At 41.9% G+C, this 20,090-nt stretch overlaps 1 protein-coding gene across 1 annotated transcript in view; it reads right to left on the reverse strand.

Annotated features, from left to right (window-relative positions):
* Window positions 1-3,836: 3,836 nt before the first annotated feature.
* The window catches only part of CLASP1 (cytoplasmic linker associated protein 1), a 416,010-nt gene continuing 399,756 nt past the window's right edge, over window positions 3,837-20,090 (reverse strand). Inside the window, exons 36-38 of the mRNA XM_042780565.1 lie at window positions 11,734-11,940; window positions 10,287-10,403; window positions 3,837-3,923 (exon numbers count right to left, since the gene is read on the reverse strand). Of these exons, the coding sequence (XP_042636499.1) occupies window positions 3,837-3,923; window positions 10,287-10,403; window positions 11,734-11,940 (411 nt within the window). The remainder of the gene's footprint in view (window positions 3,924-10,286; window positions 10,404-11,733; window positions 11,941-20,090) is intronic.

Consider the following 20,090-nt stretch of genomic DNA (forward strand, 5'->3'; position numbering starts at 1 on the left):
GAGACAGCTCAGGGGGCAGGGGTGCATGGAGGGATGGACACAGGAAAAGAGGTAACTATCAGGAGGAAGTGGGAGGGGAGTTATTGCATTGCGGTAAATTGTAGTCAATGTCATGAGACTAAGTGTATGTGAACTGCTGTATGGAAAGTGAATTTGCTCTGTAAATTTTCACACAAATCACAATTTAAAAAGAACAACAACAGTAGTCCAGTTCTATTGTGTGTGGGGTCACCATGAGTTGGAGACAACTCAACAGCACCTTATAATACTCACTCAGTGTGGTGACATCTCCAGCTGGGCACTGGGCCGCCAGGTGTCCCAGGTGGTACACCAGAAGCATGTTAAGCTACAGGAGAAAGGTGGCACATACTAACAGGCCATAAGGCTTGAGGTGCATCCTGTAACAGAGTGGGGAACTTTTTTTTTTTTTAAATAAAAAGTTAGGGCTTCAAAGAAACAGACTTGGTGCCCTTGATGCCTTGCAATAGTTCTTCCAAAGAATACTCTCATGTTGGCCCCTCCCTGAGCTCCAACCACTCATGTCTAGTCCTAGTTGAAACTCAAAAATTCCATGGCTAGCTTTCTTCCTGCTTCCAACTTTTTTGGAAGCAAATGTTTCTGTTACTCTGATGAAGAAATAGTTCCAGAAAAGGAAAGATCTCTGCTCACGCAGCCCACTAGTAAAGTGGCTGGGGTTTCAGCCAGGAGCCATCAAGAAGCCTCTTCTCACACTTCACGGGGGAAAGCCCTGAGGGGACCAGGCCAGAAAGTTACGTTTCCCCTGTGTTCTTACCTGGCTGACATCCTGAGGACCTTGAGCTCCCTTCACTTTGATATTGCAGTTGAACTCACATGCAGGAAGAAGGAATACTGTATCTACAGGGTAAGCTGATGAAACAGATGGCACCAACACAGGAAAGTGAAGTAAGTTTCATTTATTCTAGGGCAAACTCAAAAGGGGTTTTTTTGTTGTTGGTTTTCTTTTTTAGCAAATTCTAGCACATTAACAAAAAACTGTACATTTGCCATGATACATCTGAGAGTGAAACAAATAAGATATAAATACAGATATGAATATAACATGAAAAAGCCAAAATAAAACAAAACAAAAAAAACAACCTAGGTGTGGGGTCATGCATGTGAATATGGTGCAAACAGAACTATTTTGGTGGCTGGTATTTTTCAGAGCATTTCTTTTTTCATTTCCAAACATTATTGTTAGCAAAGTCCTGATGGGATGCTACAAAGTTCCTATTTGCTGTCCTTTAATGTTTACGAGTATGCTTGATAAATAAAGGGCAGCAGGGGAAGAAAAAAGAAAAAAGACTGATGAGACAAAAATGCAGCATGTCACTGCATAGGATATTGGTAAGCTAGTGATGGCCGTAGAAAAGCCAGTTGTCCCGTGGCTGAGTGTGGCATGGGCCGGGGCACACACCAGCTTTGCCCTGCGGGGATGGGGCTTAACTGCCCACATCTCAGCCTGAAGAGGGATGGCGCAGTTGAAGGAAAGCAGGAAGTCAAGTGAATCAGCCCCTAGCGGTGGGGTAAAGTGGGCTTGAGACCCTGGACAGTCAGGTAAACATGAGAGGCAAACACAGTTTTGGGTGCTTAGTTGTTCTGTGATTCCATGGTTTCATGACAGGCCCTGCAGGAGGTGGCAGCAAAGGCAAGGCAGCTGCAGCTGTCAGGATTTGGAGAGGGCAGCAAGGGTGCAGCGTCCCTTCCTATGAGGTGGTGGCAGCATGCGAGTGTCTCCTCAGCACGGTGGACAGCAATTTTCAGATCTCAGCCAAGAGGCTTGCGAAGTGATTGTATCTTTCTCTGGTCAGGAGGCTGAAGGTTGGTAAGTGACATTCAAGGCTAGCCCTTTGTGAGTACTATGATAAAATGAGTCAACAATCAAGATTCTTCCAAACTACACTGGGGAGCCAGGGGGATCTTCTGGGGAGTAAAAGAACAGGAGGAGAGAAGCACTTCTAAACGCATCAGATGCAAGAATTCATAAATAACCTCACTGGAATATACATGTCTACAACAGAGGAACAGCCAAAACATTCCTTGAGTGTAAAAAGGAAAATCCATTAATAAAATACTAACAAACATGTTGATCAACCAAACTACAACCTGGTCCTGCTATGTTGTGAGCGTAAAACAAGTTGATAATATTCAACCACTTAAAATGTCCCTCTGCAGTTTCCTGAAAACGAGCACTGGGGCACTTCCTACTCTATTACACAATGAAATGCTAGCAGCCAGCTTTGGATCTGATCAGTTATTTGCTTTCAAAGCATATTCCCAAATATTACAAATAAATTTTTAATGAAAAAAGAGTTGTATGTTTACTAGTGTCTTTCATAACTTCTGAAGGATCAGAGAAGGGGGAGGCAGTGGAAATTAACGGTGAGAACTATATAATCAGGTATCCCAGGCAGGTCATTTGTGACCCACCGTTTCTCAGTCCTGACTACCACAATGGACTCTGCATTGGAACAGCAAACATCTCATTAAAAATGAATGTCAAAATAGACATATTTTTAAGGAAAAATCAGTTCACTTTATAGGATCTGAAACAGAATAGAAAGACAATAGATGTCTTCATGATTAAATTAAAAATTTCCACTGGGCTTTAAGAATATTACTCAAAACTTACCTAACCAGTCTCCAAATCTGTAATTATTTTTTGTGGAGCAATGAAACTCTCCTAAGGTTAAAAAAAGGAGTGGTTTCTCATTGAACACAAAGAAACAGATTGTAAAATTATGTTTCAAATCCTATTTTTTTTTGTAATTTGTTTTTCATCATAATTATTTTTTCCTTAAACAATGATTATTTCAACAGATGATCAAGGAAGTACTTCTGTTCATAAAATAGAACAATGATTCTGACACATGGTCTCTCTAGAGTTTTCTGTGATTTTAATTTTAAATTAGACAGCACTAAATCCTAATCACCAAGTACCCTTCAAGTACTAATGGGTCACTGGAGAGTCACTGTTAAAACTGTGCTTCTCAGCAGTAAGACAAACAATATCTTATGTAATTTATAAAATACCATTTTAAGCATCCACTAAATGATGCCACAATTTATCTTGATTTTTGGTTTGAATTTAAATTCTAAGAATTCTTTTGAGTGGAAGCCCTTTGCAGGGACCACTCAGAGGGGATAGGGAGTCTGCCCTGGAAGGAGACTGAAGAGCTTGCCCCTCAGATTCAATGCTAAAAGTTAGGGCAATCTGCCTTCAGTCTGGATATAAAAGCAAACTTCCCAGTGTTTGTTGAAAGGCCATCTTTAGGGTCTTCTCCATTTCTTATCAAGACTTGACTGACAATTTTAGCTGCTCTTAAAACCAACTTAAAGGCATATAACCCTCTCAGGGTATCAACTGTGAAAGGGACAGGTCGCTGCTCCACACAGGCCATTGAGAAATGAGACATGAAGAAAGAGAAACTTAAATCAACACCCCCCATCTGTTAATAACTAAAGAGAAATGCTACTGTCTACCAATTGTCAGTTCGAGGCTGAGTTTGAAAAGCCGCACCTCACACACTTTGTCATGACCTCAGCAGGCTGCATAAGACAACGTGTCCAAGTATGGCTCTTTTCTTTTCTTATTCCTTTTGTTCTGTATAAAGAGAGCAATACAGGCCTCGCTTCCTTTACATTCAATACCAGTAAGATTCTACACAAAAGCTTGAAGGGACCAAAATACTGATTGTAATAAATATTTGCGGGCCTCCTTGTACTGACTGGGCAGTCGATGAAGGGGGTGAGGAGAGGTCTTTGAGAGGCACCACCGATTGCTTCTAGGTCTACACAGAGGTCTGGCACTGCCATTAGCTGTGTGTGGAGACATCAGAGGAGGAGCTGCTGTTGCTGTTCGTGGTTTGGGCCCTCTTTATATATAAATTTAATAGCTTCATCTGAAAAGAGAAGAAAAAATGAATTAGCAGGAGGAAAAATCAGCAGTAAGTAGGAAACAGAGAAGGATCCTAGGTGACAATCAGAAGTTAACAGTCCCTTAGTTGAGAAATTTTATAACAGGAATATTTACTGAATGCCTAATACTCATCATCACTAAAGCAGATACCAGGGCCACCAAAAGAAGCCCTGGTACAGCAATGATTAAGTGCTTGGCTGCTAACTAAAAGGTTGACAGTTTGAATTCACCAGCTGCTCTGCAGGAGAAAGATGTGGCACTCTACTTCCATTAAGATTACAGCCTTGGGCAGGAATGCATAGGAAAGGAGGACACAGGGAAGAGGTAATTACAGAGGGGAAGTGGGAAGAGAGCTGTTACACTGTAGGGAACTGCAATCAATGTCATGAAACAAAATGTGTATGAACTGCTGTATAGAAAATGAATTTGCTCTATAACCTCCACCCACATCACAATTTAAATAAATAAATAAATAATAAAAGATTATAGCCTTGGAAACCCTAAGTGGCAGTTCTACTCTGTACTACAGGTTCACTATGAGTCAGAATTGACTTGATGGCAATGGGTTAATGGGTTAGGGCTACCAAGATAGGAAGGAGGTCATAGTATAGAAGAGGACAGAGAAAAGCAAATGGGCTATTACAAAAAAAATGAAGAGTTGTAATTAGGCAGGCTACAAGGCTCCCCGTAGAAAGGTGTATGACAGGCAGATCCATTTATTTCAAGGGCAGCTGCAGCCCAAAAGCTGAGAAACAGTCTGAGGACCCACACTCCATATACACAGATCTTTAACTGCCTTGCTCCAAGCAGGCTATGGAGCTCAGGTAATTTCATGCCAGCCAGGGAGGAGAGGCTATTCTCCAAGGGCACATGAAGAGATGCTACTGGCTATATACATGGTACCTGAGAACACAGGGCCTCAGTTGGTCAGTGGGAGGAGGAAGAGCAACCAAATAGAGCTTATGGTAGAGGTAAAGTCCCCTGGCCCAAAAGTGCTATCTGTTAGGGTGTAGCCTTCCAAACTTTTTTATATGTGCCTGAATCATACACATGCAGAGACCAAAGTAGACAGTTCTGACGTGTGCCTTTCCACACAAATGAGGTCGGCCATATCGTTCTGCAGTTTGTCACTTTTACTCAATGGTACAGTTTTGGGATGTTCCCCTGTCAGTTTTGGTTCAACTTCAGGAGCGTATTTCATGTTAATGTATACTATATATCAGTCTGTTTTTCACTACCTACTATTTTAATCTTAAGAAATTTAATATAGTTATATTTAATATTATTTAAATTCAGTATATTTACTATTTTATTTAGTATTATTATCAGTCTGATAATAAGAAGTACGATCATGCTGTGCAAGAATTTATGCTTTTTTCAGGCTTATTATGATTTGCCCAAGGCCAACTGGGCTTAAAAGAAACTCTGGCTTGAGGTTCAGTATACCCTACATTTCTAGAACTAACTCTACCATTAACTAGTTGTATAACTGTTACAGATTAAATTGTGTCCCACCCAAAATATGTGTTGAGATCCTAACCCCTGTATCTAAAAATGTGATCCTGTTCAGAAATAGGGTTTTTGTTATATTAATGAGGTCATACTAGAGTAGGGTGGGTCATAAACCTAATCACTTCTGAATTACAAAATGAGGATAGACACAGACACACATATAGGAGGAAAACAGATGGAACTTATGAGGCTACCAACAAGGAAGGACTTTCCCCTAGAGCCATGCCCTAAATTTGGGCTTCTGGCTTCCTAAATTGTGAGAATATAAATTCTGTTCTTTAAAGCCATCCATTTCCAGTATTTCTGTTACAGCAGGGCTAGGTAACTAAGAGTTCTTTTCTTTTTTTTTTTTTTTTTTTATTTTACTTTGATTTGGGTGAAGATTTACAGAGCAAATTCACTTTCCATACAGCAGTTCACATATACTTTGTCTCATGTCATTGACCACAGTTTACCACAATGCAACAGCTCCCCTCCCACTTCCTCCCCATAGTTACCTCTTCCCAGTGTCCATCCCTCCATACTCTTCTGTGCCCTGAGCTGTCTCCCTGTGCATAAGCAGCCCTTCCTTCTCCCATGATTGTTCTCTCCAGGGCGTGTGTCTACTTGAGGTAAATGTTTAACTCACATGCCTGTACATTGTTTGGCTGGAAACCACAGGTGTGGGTTCAATTCCAGACCTGAAGGGCAGCTAGGGGCCATAGTCTCAGTGGTTCCACCAGGCTCTATTGGACCAGCAAACCTGGTCCCCACCTTCTTTTTTTTTTTTTTTTGCCTCCAAATGATTTTGAGTTTTGTTCTACATTGTTCTCCCTCTCTATGCAGGATCTCCTACATCCCTTCCAAGTGGATGACAGTGGTAGCCGGGCACCATCTAGTTCTTCTGGTCTCATAGTTGTATAGGTTGCAGATCGGATGGTGTACCAGTTGCTAGGACTGATTGTTTCCATTAATTTTGATTTTCTTCTTTCTTCTTGACGAGGAGAGACCCATTGTTGCATCTAGATGGCAGCTTGCTAGCTTTTAAGATCCCAGTCGCTACTTGCCAAAGTAGGAGGTGGAACAATGTTTTGTATAGTATGTTATGCCAGTTGAGCTTGATGTCCCCTGTGACTATGGTCCCAAGCCCACAGGATCAACTACTCGGTCACTCTGGGTAGCTGGCTGTGACCAAGCAATGACCATAACCTTGCCCCTTGTCAGCTCTACTATACACCTGGGAATTCTGATCATTCACATAAACTTATAGGACCATTGTCTGCCAACCCTATATATGATCTTGGATACACTCCCCATTTAGACATACCTAATTGTTTAGCCTGTCCACCTATCTATCCGTCCATATACCCATGTTTGCTTTCACTGACAACTCAGTACTGTACATGCAAAAGGGTTCATATTTGTTGTCTGTACTGCCCATGTACCTCTCTCTGTCTTTCTCATCCTCAATGCTGCCATATTGGTCACTTACATTTGGTATACTGCCCTTCTCTTCACCCAAATCAATATTTATCTCTATCTATCTAACAGCGTTCCCTCCCCTTCCCTCCCACTCCTGGTAACCAACAAAGAAAATTTCCTCCAATAGATAATCCTTTCCTTAACTTTTACAATAACGGACTAATACAATATTTGTCCTTTTGTGACTGACTTATTTCACTCAGCATAATGTCCTCCAAGTTCATCCACGTTATGCGGTGTTTTGCAGATTCTACATTATTCTTTAGCATTGCATAGTATTCCATTGTGTGTATGTACCATAGTTTGGTTATCCATTCCTCAGTTGATGGACATCTAGGTTGTTTCCATGTTTTGGCTATTGTAAATAGTGCTGCGATGAACATCTGTGTGCATATATCTGTTCTTGTTATGGCTCTCACTTCTTTAGGGCATATACCTAGTAATGGGATGGCTAGGTCAAATGGTATTTCTAATTCCAACTTTTGAAGGAATCGCCATACTGCTTTCCACAATGGTTGTACCATTTTACAGTCCCACCAGCAGTGTATGAGAGTCCCAATCTCTCCACAACCTCGCCAGCATTTGTTATTTTCTGTCTTGTTGAACTTTGCTACTAGTGCTGGAGCAAGATGGTATCTCGTTGTTTTGATTTGCATTTCTCTAATAGCTAATGATAGTGAGCATATCTTCATGTTTGTTGGCCACTTGAATATCCTCCTTGGTGAAGTGTTTATTCATGTCTTCTGCCCATTTTTTAATTGGATTGTTTGTCTTTTTGTTATTGAGGTGTTGAAGTGTTCTATAAATTCTAGAGATAAGTCCCTTGTCAGATATGTTATTACCAAATATTTTTTCCCAATCTGTAGGTTCTCTTTTGACTCTTTTGGAGAAGTCTTTGGAAGCACATAAAAATTTAATTTTTAGAAGGGTTATTTTCCTTTTTTAAAATTCTTATATTTAACAAATATGTTAGGAACCTGCTGTCTTCACTACACTAGGCTAAGGGACATAGAGAAAGAAAAAAATTCACCCTGCCCTGTAAAACGTATAAAACGCAGCAGGATGATCATTCAAGGAAATGTGTATAGCAACTCAAGAGTGGATATAGTGGAAGGGCACCAATCCTTGTGCTAATCGCTTTCTAAGCCCCAATTTTCCCACCTGCAAAATGAAAAGCAACAAAAACTCTCTCCAACGTACTTTCTTTTACCACTTGTTCAGATAACATGGCCTCTGAGTCCTCTCCTATTCTGTACCTATCTGAGTTGTACACACTGTTCCTTTCTATGGTCTGCTCCTTCTCTCCTTCTGTAGATTACCTCCATCCTTCAAAGCTGAGTTCCATCTCACTTCCTCAAAGAAATGTCTCCTGTTCCAATATCCCACAACCCAGCCCTTGGTGCTCCCAAAGAGAAAGAGCTTGGAGTCTCCTGTTTTATAAATGAAAAAGCTGAGGTTCAGAAGCTTGCTCATAGTTGGACGGCTAGTAAGTGGGGTCACACTAGAAGGCCTGTGCACAGTAAAGAAGGAAAGGAGAAATCAGAGAAGATAAGGTAGCCCCTGAATTATGTGCCCACACATGGCATTTGCAACTTCCACCCTACCTGCTTTCTCTTGTCTGCAAGAATGAAATGTCTTTTTTCTTGACCCAGGGTTCTCAACTAGGTGTGATTTTGCCCTCCTAGGAACTTAGCCTCATGTCTAGAGACATCTGTAACTGTCACAACTTGGGTGGGGTGGTGTTACTGTCCTCTAGAGAGTAGTAGTCAGGGATGCTGCTAAATACCTTAGAATGCACAGTACATTCCCCACTACAAAGACTTACGTAGCTCAAAGGGTCAACAGTGATAAGGTTGGGAAGCCCTGTTCTGGACAAAGTCATCTGTGCCAAGAAATCTAAAGGTACAAAGTGTTGGCTATGCCACTCACAGCTATACCAAAGAGATAGCTCTGTTTGAAAATAAATGGGCATCACTCTGGTTTCATCTTTCATTTAGGAGCAAGGACAAATAATTCTAGCTTTATGCTTTCTACTCACTTCCACAGAGTGACTTTCATCCAAATCTCTGCTGGGGGATTTTTTTAAAATTATAATTTGGGTGAAAGTTTACAGAGCAAATTCACTTTCCATACCACAGCTCACATACACTTTGTCTCATGACATTGACTACAATTTCCCACAATGCAACAGCTTCCCTCCCACTTCCTCCCCACAGTTATCTCTTCCCTATGTCCTTCTTTCCATGCATTCCTGCCCTCCGAGCTATCTCCCTATACATACACTGCCCTTCTATTCTCCTATGATTGTTCTCTCCAAGGAGTGTATCTGCCTCAGGTAAATGTTCACTTCATATGCCTGTCTTTTGTTTGGCTGGAAGCCATAGAAGTGGGTTCAATTCCAGACCTGAAGGGCAGCTAGGGGGCATAGTCTCAGTGGTTTCACCAGGCTCTATCAGACCAGCAAACCTGCCCCCCCCCCATTTTTTAATGATTTTGAGTTTTGTTTCTGTTGGGGGATTCTTAAACCCATGTGGTTACTGCACCCACAGGCAGTCCTGGAGTAGGTAGAAGTTTCCAAGGCCCTACAAGCAACAGAGTCCACATGCCTCTTAAGGGGGCAAGTCTGTACCACCCAGCCTTGCCTGTCCTGCCACAGCTTGGGGGTTTCCAGCTGCTCTCACCTGACTTGGCACATTAGATTTCAGAATCTTTAAGTTTTAAATTAATAAATACTTTAGTCACTCTCATCTCCAGTAAACCAAAAATTGTGTTAGTTCATTCTTCTGTCCCTGGTTCTTGAATAAAGGAACAGGAGAAGCAGTATAATGAGAGAAAGACCTGGCTTCAGGAATAAGATCATTTGTGTCCCCTTAGGTAGGCTGAATAGGGGTAACAATGCTTAATCCAGAAAGTAGAGTCATACATAAATGAATTAGCACATATAAGGTACTTAGAACAGTACATGGGATATGGCAGGCACATGTGGATTTGAGTCAGCTGTTAACTACTGTTGATAACTCGAGAGGGACTCAATTCTGATCTAGCAACTTGTTGGGCTATCAGGTAAATTTTCTCTAGTGAGGGAAAACAAGCTTGTTTCTAAACAAAGTCATCTTTCTTTTGATAATAAACTAGAAGCTCAAAGTTACTTCAAAAACAAGAGTTAAAATAAATTATGTTATATCACCTTCAGAATGACCTTAAGATGATTTCACTATAGAGTCAGTAGTGTTTCTCTTTAGAAAATGCTTTTGGAGAAACAAGGGCCAGTTAAACCACAGATGGTGAGAAAAATCTATGTGGAGTCTGGAGCTGAGCCATGACTAGTTGGCAGGGTCAGGCGTGCACACTGGCTGTGTAATACTAGACATACCTTGCTCCCCGTGAGCTGTGCGAGGTGAGGCTTCAGGTCTTCTCCGATTACGGAATAAATGGCCACTAAGCAAAACACGCTGGCCTTACGCACACTACTTTCAGTGTTGTCATAACCCTATGGAGCCAGAGGGGAACACAAAAAGGAAATGAGATCAAAGATTTACTTCACAGCCCTACTCTATCAACAGTTCCACAAGTGCCCAGAGGTTTCACCCCAAAGAGGTCAAGAGTGGCATGCTCCTAGGCTGCCAAGATAGGGGTTTGGTGAGTCTGAGACATGATGGCCTCTGTATAGCCAAGCTGCTTCAAAAACAGATGCACGGCAAGGCCACCAAAATATGTCATAGGAGAAACAGAGTCAGAAAGAAATCAAGAGTAAAAACAACTTGCCTCCTTCACATTTCTCCCAATGGTAAAATAAATTTCATAAACAAGTCTTTGGAGAAATGGAACTACATCACTGTCACTCTTGTGTATAAAACCTCTCAACTCTCCAATGACTGTTAGGGAAGGTTCAGCCCCCTAGTCTGACACTTGCGCCCCTCTACAACTGGATCTCCAACCTGTCCAGCCTCCGTCTTCTACCTCTTACTCTCACTGAACAAATGGGACTACTTGCTGTTCTCCAAACACCCTCAAGTATTTGTGTATGATCTGGTTCTCAACAGTAAGTACATAAATTGCCAAACCAAGAGCTTATCAAACAGCAGCATTTATTAAATGCAAATTGTATTTCTCTCTACCCTTCCTTACTGAAATCCCCCTCTCCCTTTCCAGGGTCACGCTCTAAACCACCTCTCCTGTGAATCCTTCTATGACCTTTCTCTCTCTCCTGTTCCTAACTTGGAAGTCACCTCTCCTGCCTCTGCTCTCAGAAATCTCCACTTGACTTCTCTGTGGTAACTAACACTATGACCTGTAGTTGTCTTCATGATTTTATTATGTGCCATGACATTGGAAACCATCTTTTATCATCCAAAGTCTAACTCAATGCCTCACACTTAGAAGGGTCTCAATAAATACATGCTGGATGTATCAGAGTAAAGACCACCATTTGATTTTGTACTCCATGCTCTACCTGTCCAGGGCTGGGGTCTACAGGAGGTGTGCAATAAAGGTTTGTTGAAGGAATGAACAAAAAGATGATCAAAATATATTTAAAGTAAAAGGGAAGTTACTCAATGTGCCACATTCTAGTCAGCCTGGAGAATCTTCCTGCTCTGTTCAGGGGCAAATGGACTAAAAGTCGACAAAGAAGGCTATGAAGTGTCCATGCCTCAGTCTCATGAACCCAAAAATGCAGGTCACTGCTTGATTTTTCCTACCTGTTCTCTCTCCTTACAAGTGAACAAGGAGAATCACTCTGAGTTGAGAAACCACTGTTCACAGACTTGCAGCCCTCTCAGAGAGCTGCTGTGCCCGCCCCCAGCACAGAGGGAGCCTACCTGCAGGAGACCTGGGATGATGTCAGGGAGCAGCTGCAGCAGAGACTCCTTGGTGATCCTCTCAACAACTTTGGTCTGCATCTTGATGGCAGCGAGGTTGATGGGGTAGTCAGCTGTCTGGATGATGGGGCAGAGCACTTTGATGCATTGCTCTGGGTGGATGGAGCTAGCTAGCGTGGATGCAGCCTCTTCAGCAGCTCTTACCACCTGAAACACCCAGTGCCCCATGAGTAAGGCCATGCCACAAAAGGAGCATGACTTGACAGCACTGCTGCTTACTTTCAGAGGCAAATGTAAATAACCTCACTTAATGCCAGATGGCAGCCATCACTTCCTCTGGTTAATAATGTTAAAGAAAATAAAAGCAGACTGGTTTGGAGGGTCATTTTAAAGGGGGTGGGGGCCATGAAAAGGGGTTCTGGCAAAAACCCTAGAACAGTGGTGTGTGGTACTACAGCCAGCAGCAGCAGCAGCCCTGGGAACTTTTTAGAAATGCACATTCTCAGTCTCTACCCCAGACTTCCTGACTGTTTCAACAGCATTGGGTAATTCTTACGCACATGAAAATTGGAGAATCTTGCCCTAGAAGACTATGGCCTAAGAGTCGATGTACATGCTTCTTTTTAATGGTCTGTGGGATACAACTGGAATAAGTGGAGAGAAGACTGGAAAATCAGAGTGAAATCAGTATTGATGTTTCCACAAATGTGACTAATTGCAATACAGCTGGAAGGTGCTGCAAGGAGCCTCTGAGAATGTTTTTCTGAAGAGTCTCTTCTGGCAAGCTGCTTTTCCAGGAATGTGCTCATGATACCCCCCTAACCCTACACTTTTAAAGAAATACATAAAACGTCCACCTCATGGCCAAAAGGGCAGCTTGGCGGAGTAGCCACCTCTGACATCTGGAGGGACCTGGTATACACTGAGAAACTAAGGGACATTAACTGTAAGTGTACAAAACTACTCTGTGTAATAAATACGGAGCTGAACTACAAAACCCAGCAAGGAAGAAAAAGCATGACAGAAGGTAGAAAAGAGCCTGGGGTAGAAATGTGAAAGAAAATCTCAGTTATGCCATTTGTAAGTGCCTAGGCAGTTTGCTCTGGTAGCGTAATGCCTAAGTCACTGGACTACTAACCAGAGGCCTGGCGGTTCAAATCCACCAGTAACTCCTCGGAAGGAAGATGGGGCAATCTACTTCCCTAGTGATACTGCCTCGGAAACCCAAAGAGCGGTCGCTATGAGTTGGGTCCAACTTGATAGCACATAACAACAACAACAGGCAGTTTGTAAGGAGCTCTGGTGGTGTACTGGTTAAGGTATTTGGCTGCTAACTAAAAGGTTGGTGGTTCAAACCCACTAGCCACTTGGAGAAGAACGATGGGGCCGTCTGCTTCTATTAAGATTTGCGAGTTTGGTTTTTTGAGAGGCAGCTTCCTGAATCCCAATTTCCTCATCTGGAAAATGAGCACATCTCACAGAAATGGTCTGATAAGTATTCAAGGTACAGTAAATATTCAGTAAATGACAGCTACACCCACTTCTTATGTATTGACACAGTTATGTTCCAATGACCAATTTATGTGCAAATTGGTGTTATGCAAAAATGGAGGATGACCACATCATTACATAACTGCTAAACCATTGAGAATCACAGCCCAGCTAAGTTGACACATAACCTTAACCATCACAGTGTTACTTGTACCTCAATTGTTTGTTACTGTCAGACATATGTCATTAATGTGCAAAATTGATAGTTTTTTTTTTAACAATTGTTGCAAATACAAAAAAGTCATATAATGAGACAATAAGTGAGGAGTGGGCACACTACTATTATGTAAATTACACGTAAGACTCAGGCCATATGCTGGTATGCATTCACTTACGAAGTATGAAAATCTAATACTCTTCTATTGCCTGCCCTGGGCTAGTCACATTACACCCATACCTGTCTTCTCTTGTCTGGCACTCAGAACAACTCAACTCTATCTTTAACAAAGCAACAAGACAAAGGCCACAAATGTGATACTTCAATCAGCCCAGTCATTATTACTTAAGCCAAGAATGACTGACGAAGAGTATACAGATCATCTGGAAAGCCTCTTCTAGTCCTGGACATGATAATGGCTGAGAAGTCAGTGTGCACCAGCTGGGGAAGGTGGGAGATAAGCAGGTGAGGACAACAGAGGGGCAGCCTGAGCCACATGGTGAGCAGGCCTCAGAGGGCATACATGCTGCTGCCCTGGGCCTCTCTATAGAAGAGGGGCAGGGCCAGGCCTCAGGAGCCCCGGTTGTAGCTCTGGGACAAAAGACACCTTTCAGCCTGGCTCACTGTAAGGGATACGCTGAATGAGTCAATATATGTTCTGCTCTCTGGAGTAAGAAATTCTCTGGAAAGCTGATTTCAAACCACCTTAAAAACAATCTACTCATTTAGCGCTGGCCATGCTGTTAATACACTGGGTGACAGAATAATTAAGCAGTCAACCATAAGACAATAGGTTGGTGATATGAATCTACCCAGAGGTGCCTCAGAAGACAGGCCTGAAGATCTGCTTCTGAAAGGTCACAGCTTTGAAACTGAAACCCAGTTCTACTCTACCCACATGGGATTGCCATGAGTTGCAATTGACAGGATGGTAATTAACAGTTAATAACAACAGCATGCTACTAATAGTAGGCTTTTCACTATGAAGTTACAGTTCCATTTGGGCTTTGGTTACTAAAGCTCCAATACTTGGCATTTAAAACTTTAAAAAGCCTGGGGGAAAATGCACAAAATGTTTTAACAATGGGGGTAAGATACGGGTTATTTTACTTTACATACTTTTTATATTAAAAAATGATTATATTAACCTTCATATATAGAGAAAAGGTATTCATAAAAATCTACTTAAAATGTCTTTCTGAGGTCAGGACCAGTGAGTGGTGCAGCCCACCGGTTCCATGTGGAAGTCCAGAGTGCTGCACACTCCAGGAGGCAGCCTCTCCTGGCATCCTTCTGCTGCCCTGGCATGGCAGGTGTTTCCTGGCTGTTAGTATCATTATAATCACTAGAAACCAAAAACCAAACTCACTGCCATCGAGTCAATACTGACTCATAGCGACCCACTTGGAGTTTTCAGGAAGGCTCTTTATGGAAGTAGATTGCCCAGTCTTCTTTCCATGGAGTGCCTGGTGGGTTTGAACTGCCAACCTTCTGGTTAGCAGTCAAATCCCTCCAGCATTACACCATCAGAGCTCTATAATTACTGCAATGATGATGATTATTCCTGCTTACCTTCCAATGTTTCCATACATTCCTCTCTCCAGCTAACATGGACTACTCACTGCCCCCAGTCATGTGGCTGACACATGCCACTCAGCCCCTTCCCAGACCTCCTTGACCTGATTCTTCTTTAAACTTCAAGTTTTTCTACCTGTGACACTCACATGGCACAAAACGTAGACTGCTTTGTATCCTAAGGCACTTTCAAGCTGCAAAGGCCTGCAGGAGAAGCACGAACATTTCTTTTGTACCCCAAGTAGCCACACACCCAGCAAGAGGTGGGCATTTACTAGTTGCTCAATACTTATCAATGGACTTTCATTCTCCTGTCTTCCCAAGGATATGTTCCTATTTAAAGAAGCTCCTTCTCCCTGAATTCTGAAAGTCACATTTCCTTCTTGTTGCAGGTCTTCTGGGAGGATCTGCTGTCTCTCTGAGGCATGTATCAAAATGTTAGTTGCTATTGAGTCGATGCTGACTCATGGCGACCACCTGTGTGCAGAATATAACTGCTACATAGGGTTTGTGAGGCTATGGTCTTTTGAAAGCAGATCGTCAGGACTCTCCTGATACCTTCCGGGTAGGCTCAAACTGCCAACTTCTCGCTCAGTAGTCGAGCACTTAACTGTTTGTGCCACCCAGAGACATCTTATCAAAGGCTACCAAACCAAAACCAAACCCACTGCCATCACGCTGATTCTGACTCACAATGATCCCTTTCTTTGGGTTCTCAAGGATGAAAATCTTTGTGGAAGCAGACTGCCTCATCTTCCTTCTGTGGAGCGGGGCTGGTAGGTTTGAACCACTGACATTTTGGTTAGCAGCCAAATGTCTTAATCACTACATTACCAATAAGATCAGTCCCACCAACCTCACCTGGCCAACACCCAGCAGTAGGATTATGTATTAGACACAATGGATACCCAAATCAGCATTTCAAGGTTAAATGCCGTGTATATTTCAGGAAACAGGTGTCAAGAATACTCAAGATTTATCTGTGCTTATTATGCATGTGAAAATTCAGACTTACATGCATAGCACTATAGAGAAGTAATTTATCTTATTTTCTATTTTAAGAGCATGTTTTACGTTCAACGTTACATGTACATTTAGTTTTCACTCCCCATTTACCACGTTCAACCCTAACCCAGCTTCCTCCTCTCCCTACCCAGTAACCCTCCCCCTGTGCCCCTCATATTTATGCAATCCTGTTTGAACTGCATTTCCTCAATTTGGATGTTAGTCCTCTGGTGCCCCATGGTCTACTGCTCTAAGGGATATATTACCATAGAGTAAGTGGGTGCATCATTCTGGGTTGAGTGGTCTGCACGTACATCTTGTTTACTATTGGGCTGAGAGCCAGCCCATGGGGGTGAGTTTTATTCCAGGTGCAGAATGTATTCCAGGGCCATAGTATTGGGGGTCTCATCAGACTTTATATGACCAGTAATTCTGGTCATTATTGAGTTTTTGGATTTTGTTCCATGTTTTTTCCTCCCACTCTATCCAGAATCTCCAGATTTGATCCTTTCCTGAGTGGTTGGCATTGGTAGCTGGGCACCATCTAGTTCTTCTGGTCTCCAGGGCCATCATGTCCTAGGGCTAACTGCTTCCAAATGCCTTTGTTTTTTTGCATTCTTCTTCACTTCCGATGCTAGGAGACCTTTAGCTGCATCTCAGATGGCCGCTTGAAAGCTTTTAAGGCTCCAGTTACTACTCACCAGTGTAGGATGCAGAACAAGGCTTTTATGTATTTTGTTGTGTCAATTGAGTCTGGTGTCCCCGAGTACTATGATCCTGAGACGGTAGATCTATTGGATCTCTCTTCCACAGCATCTGGGTGTCTGTGAGGGATTACTGTGTGTTTGTCTTCTATTGTTTCTGTAAGGATTGCAGGTGTCTGTGCAAAATTAGCCTCAGCTGAATCTATCCTTGGTCTAGAGTATACTCCCACTGATCCCCATCTGATACTCTCAGGTGTTTAGGGTTTACCTGTAACCTGGTGTTTGGTATAAATGGTAATGCAGTATTGTGGACACATTGGTTGGTATTAGCATCTGTCATCTATCTCTTATGTGCACAATTTGGTGTCCTCCCATTTCCTAATGTTATCATGGTGATCACAGACCCTTTCCGTATATCCTGCCCCTTACCCACATCAGCATGTGGGCCTCAACTATCCTGAAATTAATCCCTCCTCTTCCCTCCCCATCCCAATAACCTACAAAGTGAGTTCCCTTTCCCAAGCAAAGCCTTGTCTTTTTCCAGTAATGGGCTCATATAGTACTTGTTTTTCTGCAATTGACTTATTTCACTCAGCATAATGTCCTCCAGGCTCATCCATGTTGTGAGATGATTCCATTATCCCTCATTGTTCTTTAATGTAGCATAGTATTCCATTGTGTGCATGTACCATAATTTAGCTATCCACTCATCCGTTGAATGGCATTTAGGTTGTTTCCATCTCTTTTGCTATAGTGAACTGTCTTGCAAAGAACATAGGTGTACACATGTACATATCTGTGTGCTATCTCTCACCTCTTTAGGATGTATTCCTAGTAATGGAATTGCTAGGTCAAATGGTACTTCTATTTTCAGTTTTTTAAGGAAATGCCATACCATTTGCCACAATAGTTGTACCATTTTACAATCCCACCAGCAGTGCACAAGAGTTCCAATCTCTCCACAACCTCACCAGCATTTGTTATTTCCTACCTGGTGAACTTTGCTATTATTGCTGGGGTGAGATGATATCTCATTGTTGTTTTGATTTGCATCTCTCTAATGATTAATGATTGTGAGCAATTTCTCATGTGTTTGTTGGCTGCCTGTATATCTTCTTTGGTGAAGTGTCTGTTCAAGTCTTTTGCCCATTTGTGAACTGTGCTATTTGTCTTTTTGGTGTTGAGGTGTTGAAGTTTTTTTTATAGATTTTGGAGATAAGTCCTTTATCAGGTATGTCATAGGCAAATATTTTCTCCCAATCTGTAGGTTCTTTTTCTACCCTTTTGACAAAGTCTTTTGATGCACCTAAGAATTTAATTTTTAAAAGGTCCCAGTCATCTAGCTTCTCTTCTGTCTCCTGCACATTCTGGGTTATGCTTGACAGTCTATTTATGCTGTAAATTAGGGCTCCCAGTTTTGCCTCCATTTTATCTTTGATGAATTTTATCGTTTTGGGTTTTACATTTAAGTCTTTGATCCAACTTGGGTTTGTTTTTGTGTATGGGGTGATATATGGGTCTTGTTTCATTTTTCTGCAGGTGGATATCCAGTTTTGCCAGCACTATTTGTTAAAGAACTGTCTCTTCCCCATTTAATGGGTTTTGGACCTTGGTCAAAGATCAGTTGTCCATAGATAGATGGGTCTATATCTGGACTTTCAATTTTGTCCCATTGGTCTGTCTATCATTGTACCAATACCATGCTGTTTTAACTACTGTGGTTGTATAGTAGTTCTAAAGATCTGGGAATGTGAGACCTCCTACTTTGTTTTTCTTCTTCAGAAGTGCTCTGCTTATCTGAGGTCTCTTTCCTTTCCAAATTAGTAATTGGTTTTTCCATGTCCTTAAAAAAATTTGTTGGCATTTGGACTGGGATTGCATTAAATGTGTAGATTGCTTTAGGTAGTGTGTTAGACTGGGCTCTCTAGAAAAACAAAACCAGAAAGCTTACACACACACACACACACACACACACGTAGAAAGAGAAATTTATGATAGGAAAATGGCTCACACACTTATAGAAGCTGGCAAGTCCCAAGTTCTTGGATCAAACATCAAGCTGGAGGCTTTTCCCAACTCACGCAGCTGCAGGGGCTGAGGAGCTCAAGGTTGGCAGGCAGTATACTGGCTGTTGACTCCAACGAATGATGAATCCAAGATCTCCAGGTCAAATGGTGGATTGTTTGCTCACGGACAGTTGTAGGCAGCACAACAGAATCCCGATCCACAGAAGTGTCTCTTTTCCCAAGATGTCCATAAATATACTGGAAGCAGGCCACACCCCTAGGGAAAGTCCCTTTCAATGGACTGGCTGCTCAAAACATATACATCTGATCCCATCATGGGAATAACCACATCATAGCTGCTTAAACCACACAGAATTGTGGTCCAGCCAAGTGGACACACAGCTCCAACTATCACAGGTAGTACTGACATTTTCACAATATTCAGTCTACCTATCCATGAACAAGGTGGGTTCTTCCATTTATGTAGTACCCTTGTTGTCTCTTGTAGCAAATTTTTTAAATAGTTTTCTTTGTATAGGTCTTTTGTGTTTCTGGTGAGGTTTATTCCTAGATATTTTATCTTTTTAGTAGCTATTATAAATGGCATTGTTTCCCTTATTTCTTTATCAGAGGACTCTTTGTCGGTGTAGAGGAATCCAACTGATTTTCGTATGTTGACCTTGTATCCTGCGACTCTGCTGAACCTATTCTATTAGTTCCAGTAATTTTTTTTTATTGAGTTCCTTGAGATTTCTATGTACAGGATCATATCATCTGCAAATAGAGATAGTTTTAGTTCCTGTTTGCCAATTTGTATGCCTTTTATTTCTCTTTCTTGCCTTATTGCCCTGGCCAGGCCTTCCAATACAATGTTAAACAGAAGTGGTGATAGAGGGCATCCCTGTCTGGTTCCCATTTGTAAGGTGAATATCTTGAGTCTTTCTCCATTAATAATGATGTTGGCCATTGGCTTTGCATTGTTGTTGCTGTTGTTATGTGCCGTCAAGACGGACCCGACTCATAGCGACCCCTCCTTGGCTTTGCATATGTACCGTTTATTATGTCAAGGAATTTTCCTTCTATCCCTATTTTGCTGAGAGCTGTGAACAGGAATGGATGTTGGATTTTATCAAATGCCTTTTCTGCATTGATTGACATAATCATACGGTTCTTTTGTTTTGTTTCATTTATGTAGTAGATTACATTGATTGTTTTCTGATGTCGAACCACCCTTGTAAACCTGGTATGAATCCCATTTTGTCAGGGTGTATTAATTTTTTGATATGTTGTTGGATTCTGTTGGCTAGGATTTTGTTAAAAGATTTTTGCATCTATGTTCATGAGGGATATTGGTCTGTA

This window comes from Orycteropus afer, unplaced genomic scaffold (assembly GCF_000298275.1).
Source record: "Orycteropus afer afer isolate SDZICR_OR568_19922 unplaced genomic scaffold, OryAfe1.0 scaffold00004, whole genome shotgun sequence".
Taxonomy (NCBI): domain Eukaryota; kingdom Metazoa; phylum Chordata; class Mammalia; order Tubulidentata; family Orycteropodidae; genus Orycteropus; species Orycteropus afer.